This window comes from Pagrus major, chromosome 20, assembly GCF_040436345.1.
Source record: "Pagrus major chromosome 20, Pma_NU_1.0".
Classification (NCBI taxonomy): Eukaryota; Metazoa; Chordata; class Actinopteri; order Spariformes; family Sparidae; genus Pagrus; species Pagrus major.
Window position 1 is genome coordinate 14030002 of NC_133234.1, and position 7441 is coordinate 14037442.

The 7441-nt window shown below is 37.8% G+C and overlaps 1 protein-coding gene across 1 annotated transcript; it reads right to left on the reverse strand.

Annotated features, from left to right (window-relative positions):
* Nucleotides 1–1463: 1463 nt before the first annotated feature.
* Nucleotides 1464–7405, reverse strand: cabp5a (calcium binding protein 5a). The gene is made up of 8 exons (XM_073489976.1): nt 7390–7405; nt 3395–3708; nt 2948–2997; nt 2576–2606; nt 2273–2416; nt 2045–2154; nt 1790–1937; nt 1464–1650 (listed from the first exon to the last, which is right to left on the reverse strand). Exons 2-8 carry the CDS (start codon nt 3432–3434, stop codon nt 1622–1624), a joined length of 552 nt encoding a protein of 183 aa, XP_073346077.1. The 5' UTR covers nt 3435–3708; nt 7390–7405; the 3' UTR covers nt 1464–1621.
* Between the last annotated feature and the right edge of the window lie 36 nt (nt 7406–7441).

Consider the following 7441-nt stretch of genomic DNA (forward strand, 5'->3'; position numbering starts at 1 on the left):
GGCAGTCATGCTGGGAATTTGATTATATTACATCATCATGTGACATGATTTTCTTTCATATGTTCATTGTTAAAGGTACAATATGTGAGAATTGGCCAAATGATGAATTCATAAAAGGAATAGAAGGCAATATATCAAGAGAGTAACCGCTAACCGCTGCCAACTGTAGCTTCTGTTAGCTAGTTAGCTCAGTTAGCAGTGCAGATAGCGGTACAGGCTGGGAGCTAGGAGCCCCGAGGAAGTGCTAGCACAGGAAGTTTGATCCCTGATGTACCGGGGCTAGCTGGATAGCATGCTAAACATTGCGACACAATACACAGACGTCAAAACATCAAAACTGTTATTCCCTCGCCATCTGCTGTTAATTTTAATGAAGTCTTGGATATTTTCAACCAAACTTCTTACATATTGCAAACTAAAGTCTCATTAGTTTGTGTAGAATTCGCCGAATTTTGAGGCAGCTTCAGGTTTTCATCAGATACTTGATACAGCTAACATGCAGACGGGAATCATGTTGCATTGATTCAAATCATCACTCGTGTGCAAAGTTTACTTTTACTTATATGTTTTATTTTGTATCTAACTTGTTAGATAAGAAGTTCCACATTACAACAAGCTGTACATATACATATACTTTACATAGTAGTAGTGTTGTCAAAAAAAAAATCGAAATAGCGATACATATCAATTCTGAATTCTCGTTTTCTGCAGTATCGATACACATGTACCAGTAGCAAGTTGACATTCACTGCTGCATTACACACAAGGGCGTCACTTTGTGTTGAAAAGCGTTGGGGACATAAAAGCTCAGATGAAAGAACATTTTTTCAACAATCTTCAACATATCAAATTTAAGGCAATGTAATGGGGAGATCGTATGTGGTCAGAGAAGATAATTACTGTACGGATACAAAATATTATGTATGTTGATATTACAATACACAGTTTGCTGATCACATCACATCTATTATCCAGTGCCGTTTCTTTTTTGAGGATGCTGTTGGGCTCAACACACATTACACAAGCCTTGATATTTTTATCTTTTCATTAAAATCTCATTGTTGCATCAAATTTTCCTCATATTATCGAACGTGGTATCGATATGTTTTAGGTATGGTATCAAAGTTATAATTTCCATTATGGTGACAACACTACACAGTAGTATATTAACTGTTGGTAAATTCTGATTATGACAAGAGAGTAATGCAATACTGTCAGAGTAATTAAATAAAGAATAAATACATTCTGTCAGCGATACATACATTTAAAAAAAAAATCTCAATCCAATTCAACAAAACAATCCAAAATGACTTCCTGTATATACAATAAACAAATATCATAAACAAACCAACAATACATCCATTTGTTTACACACTCTGTGCCATAATGTTACACTTTTAAAAAAGTCTCAGTACATGATTGTCAATCTTTGCATAGCTGTGAAATTCTCTCTGAGAGCGACCTGAATTGTCTCAGCACTTTAATATGAATGTTAATATTATTAGTGTTTGTTCTTCATATGTACAATCAGTTAAGAGGAATTACAGGAAGACAGCGTCAGTATCCAAACATGTCTGTAGAGGTGCAGAGGTGCTTCGCTTGATTGACGGCTTCCTGGTTGTCATTGATGGGACATCATTCTGACAAACTCTGCAGAGGAGAAGAAGAGTTTCATTTGTTTACTGTAGATTCATCATAAATAAAATCACTGTGGCTGAACCCCTGTAACATAAGTTCATAAAGTCTTGAAATGAAACTCTTGAAATGCATTTATAAAGACGGCTCGCACCTTCAAAGTCTACCGTTCCGTCCCCGTTGTCGTCTGCTTCTTTGACTATGGCATCGATCTCTCTTTGGTTCATGTGCTCTCCCATCAGCTTGGTCATGGCAGACCGCAGCTCTTCCGTTGTGATCTCTCCATCCCCGTCCATGTCGAACTAACCAGAGAAACAATAGAAGAAGATTTTAAAAAGGTAAGGATTATCTTTGGAACAGGGAAGCAGAAAAAGATCTGACAGCCTGAAGAATTTAAGGAAGTTCTCACCTCTTTAAAGGCGTCTTTAAGCTCCTTCACGCCAATCATCCCAGCTGTTTCTGCCAGAAGCTTCGGGGTCATGAGCTCTACGAAATCCTCAAAGTCGACTCTTCCACCAACTGGAGGGAAAATTAAAAGAATTGATGCAGAAATTAAGAAGCATCCACCACTCTCTAACTTTTAAAAGTGTTTCATTGATTTAAACAGATTAACTATCGTGTTTTTGTCTTCACTCACGGTTCATGTTGATGTTCTGGCTCAGCTCGATCAGCTCCATCTCTGTGGGCATGTAGCCCATCGTCCTCATCAGATTCCCCAGGTCCTTACAGCTGATCAGCCCGTCCTTGTCTTTGTCGAACTCATTGAATGCATCACGCAGCTCTGCAGAGAAATGTGCAACAAAACATTAAGTCAGCTAGCCAGCGTGGTGTAAAAGTTTCTGTAATGGTTGTGTGGGTTACAACAACTAGTTAAATCTGCATTTAATGATAAAAAAAAATAAGAATAAACGAAGATGCAGATGGTCAGAAAATAACTCACCATCAATCTCATCATCAGCCAGTTGTCTCGCCTGCAAGAAGAGAAAAACAGTTGGTTAGGTCCACTTTAATTTGGACTTCATGTGTGCTCTGTAATACAAAGCTACAGTAAAATGAAGCAGCTGTTAAGCATGCATAGAGAACTCATTTACAACATTTATCTATACAGTTTAATACAGGATATTTCTACGGTATAATCACTGGAATACAATAGTAAAGAGGAGGCTCAGATTCTCTGTCTCTCTGAGTGTGTATTTCCTCTCATTTTATCCTGTTATTCTCCTGGGTTATAATCCCATAAACCTTTCAGACCAGTTTCCAAACATCAACACAACCCATCAAAAATATAAAAAGGTGTCGCTGTTGTACTCACAATATTTTTCCCTCCTCGCAGGAAAATGCACGCTGCCCCCAAACTCATTTCTGCAAGAGGGGAAACAGAGTGTGATGTGCGATTAGTAATAAAAACTGCACAAATAAATACTTTCCTGCACATGATACAGAGCTGGTCCAAATCAAAAAAATCGGGATTAGGACAGATTGAATAGTCTGTGTTCCCTCGGAGGGATTGAATGCCCTGTCCTTTGATGTAACTGTGCGTGCGTGCATGCGTGTGTGTGTTACACTGCTACAACTACAAAAACTCAAGCTAAATTAGATAAAATGAGTCAAAAACATCAAGAATCTCTTCTGCATTATTTCAATTGATCAATAATCTGTCAAATACAGTTTTATGTAATTCAAATAATTTTCTCTAAAGCTCATAAACCACTTTTTCTTGAGCTAATTATAATATAATTAGAAAAAAAAGTGTGCTTACCTTCTTCTGGTGATTTCTTGTCCTCAGACAAGCGCATCATACACGACCTGGGAAGCAGAGACTCGGCAGCTGACCCGTGCAGTGCAGCAAAAAAGCCCCTCTGGCTTCCCTCTGTTTGGTAATCTTCTTCTCAGTATCCTCACACGGGACAGAGCTGTCCTCTCAGCGTGTGGCGACCCTGTGCGTCTGCCCAGCCTGATGGGATGCTGGAGGTTAGTATCAGGGGAGGTGTGGCTGCATCCAGGGTTGCGTGCTGGCGGGGAGGAGTCAGCAGTTCATGTGTGGAGTGTTGTAAATGATACCGCCATCTGAAGCTGACGCAAGAAATAGGACACTATGAGTTCACAGGGGTAGAGTTGCTTGTTTACAGTTTGGGTTCTTTGCTTACTTTGCATTAATTACAGTGTTGTCTGAATTACTGCAGATTCAACATTTAAAGAGTCACATATATTGATTACAGTACAAAAGAACTGAGGCTGTATCTTACAGTTCTTTTTATTATTGATTAATCTGGCTGTTTTTTCTGTATTGTATAACAAAATATACAGATAGTTTATAGTGATAGTAAATAGTATATATAGTATCAATGTTGTAAAAAGTTCCCAAAAGTCGTACTTGAGTAAATTTAATGATATCATGCTAAAATATTACTTTGGTAAAGTGAAAGTCACCCATATGAAGAGGACTTGAGGAAAAGTGTCAATGGTAATTTTCTGAAAAAAAAAATCTACTTAAGTAGCGCAAGTAAAAGTATAAAGAAGTTATTTATATATATATAATTATGTATATATACATATATGCATGTATGTACATACTTTATACGAGGGGTTGACAGGCCTAGTCGATTATCAGATCCAAAATTTTGCAATTTTCTGATTATTTGAGTGTTTTTGTAATCTGATTGCTGGTAAAATAAAATGAATTCAAATATACACTAATTTGGCTCTGATGCACCATGCAATCTGCAAAGTGAAGTAAGCTTTTTGATTAATTATGACAATATGTTAACTGTTGACTAAATCATTTCATCATTTTTATTATTCTCTCTGTTGAAAAACAGCGACACTATAAGACAATAGCGGCTCATCTGGATCTTCTGTCTGTTGTTTGACTCCCTTTTGTTTTTAAATATATGACAGTGAAACAGATTTAGGATGTATTAAAGAGCCACAGGCTAATCACAGCTAATATCCCAGTGTGTGATAATCTGCATGAGTATTGGTTACATCTGCCTGAAAAAAAGGAAAAGGATTATTTTTTCTGTGAAATTCCCTGATGACAATGTCTGGGATTTGTGACCCCAGGAGGACAAGCTTCACTTCCTGCAGCGGGGATGTAAAACCCTGAATTAACTGGCTGAGCTGAAACCACTTCAGCATCGGGTCCCGGTTGTGTGTGTGTGATAGTGTGTGTGTCCTCTGCTCCGACCTTTTCCCCTCTGCCTGCTGAATTCACTGTTATGTAAATTCATCAAAAATCTGTTCGCATAAGAGCCATAATCCGCCGGGCTACGAAGCGGGAACTAGTAATGATTTTATTATCTTTTTCCCCTCCCTCTGTCGTAGCAGGCCAGCTGAAGGATTATGCAAGGCCGTGCCCACAGATGTGAAAAGATGCCCGTGGAGCGGAGGGCGGGAGGAAAATGGGTGAGGTGAAAGTATGAATGAAAGGTGAGAAGGGGAGGAGGGAGGGCTGGGTGGTGGAAGGATCCATTCGTTTGTATGTTGTATGTATGTATGTGTGTTGGGGAATAAAAGAAGACAACTGTATCACAGCCTCATGGATGTTTGGGTTTATTGTGTGTTTTGTGGATGTGGTGCGTCAGATAAAAGTGCACAACATGGAGATTATACCGAGTGGATTACGGGAGCAAAGCCCGGCCAAACAAGCCATATGTGGGACTGTGGGGACATGACACTGGGAGTTTGCCAAGAAAAAATGTCAAAATCCAGTCATATGAAAAATCTCAATAAGTAACAGCTAAACCAATATAATATGTAATGTCATCTGTGGCCAGAAATAAACAGCACAGACCCTCAGTTATTTCCCGTTTTGGGGTTTGTAATCATCAAGTTAAATCTCTATGAGGAGAAAAGTCAGTCAAATAAAATCTGAATTTTGGAAAATAGCATTAAAGTGCAGCAGTAGATTTACAGCACAACCCCTGTTCTGAGTTTCAGACACATTATGCAACTGTTGATACAAATCTATAGCATTTTCATTCCTCAGCCAGGATTGCATAATAATCTCTCATCCCTAATATCGGTCACTGTTAAAATGGATGAGTGCCAGACATGAATGATAAATGCAATTTATATTTGTTGAGCTGAATTTCAACTCCAACGTGACCATGTTAAGCTGATGTCGTTAAAGGAAAAGTCCACCAAAAATTAAAAATCCAGTCATTATCTATGCCTATATACCCATGCCGAAGGAAAGTCAGGTGAAGTTTCGTAGTCCACAGAACATTTCTGGAGCTTCACAGAAAAACAGTGTTGCAGCATTCTCCTTAACAACTGGAAGTAGATGGGGACTTGTTTAAAAATGTAAAAATCACCTGAAAAAGAAAAGGAAAAGAAAAATGGCTGGTCCAGGGTAATCCAAGTCTTGGGAAGCCCTGAGATCCTAAACTGATTTGAAAAGACTTTTTTGCACCCCTTTTTAAGCTAAAATCTTCATTGCAGCTGATAAGCTCAAAGTTTACCATGGCTAAATTCTGTATATAACATCTTTTCAAATCAATTCGAGATCACTGGGCTTCCCGAGACTTGGATTAACCCGAACGAGCCGCATGGAGCCATTTTGCTTGTTTTTTTTACATTTTAAAACAAGTCCCCATCTACTTCAGTTGTTTAGGAGAATGCTGTAACACTGTTATTCTGTGAAGTTCCAGAAATGTTTTCTGGACCATAAAACATCCCTGAGCAATATAAAAATATATACCCCAGATTTTTTTTGCTGTAGTATCTATCTGTTTGATATCTCTACATATGATTTTGCACTCAAGTAACAATGTAGCTTGATTTGTGAGTCACAGATACTTTATTTTCTGAATTAGGCTAAAACACGAATACCTTTCTGGTTTTCCTGTCTTGCCATGTGTTACATCAGTATACATATAGATTAGATGTGATATGATAGAGGAATTTATCCATATTTTCCACCACTTGTCAGGATAAGTAGCTATTAAACATTTTTTTATTCTTTTATGAAGCTTTTGTTGCATCATCATCCTAACCTGTACAGTCTGTTCTGGACAAAAATTTTAGTCCACTGGCCCCTTTTTGAGGACAGCTGTTGCAAGTGAAATAGGGTAACGAACAGATGTTGATTTGGATTAGGATTAAAGGACAAACTGTGAAGACACATTTCATCTAATGTTCAGTATAATGATCAGGATGATGTGAAAATTAGACTGGGATCTGCTGGTTTAGCAGAAAGACGCGTGGGTAAATAACATTTAATCAGTTACTGTGATTAAGTTCACTTTTACTTTGCTTAATTATTACCATTTTATGCTACTTTATGGGCCAAACTGTGCTCCACTACATTCAAAAAATAAATTGTAACAACACCACATGTCCGTTAGCTGACTTGTTATTTTTCATGTGCAGATTTTATATGATCATCTTATCAAATATGATCACTTATCAATAGATTAAACTACCCAAATCAATAAAAAAATACCTCCATCTCCAACAGCTACAATATCTAAATTATTCTACTAAAATACTTACTAATTAGAGCCTCTAGCACAACAGTTGATTGTTTTTCCTTTTGATTTAGCCCACTTAGCTAACAGATGCTAATTTGATAAACAGAAAACAAACTGTTAATGAGAAACTGAAAGGTTGAACCTGAAACATTGAAAAAGAGACTGACAGCTCATAAGTTAATGAAAACAGCTAATGATCATATCACTCCAGTAATATCCAGGCTGTTTGTTAACAGTATCTGCTAACAAAATTAACCTTATTGTTGAATTTTTAACTTGCCAGCGTGATGTTTTGGCGAACTTCCTCGGCCACACGGGGGCGTCGTTGTAGC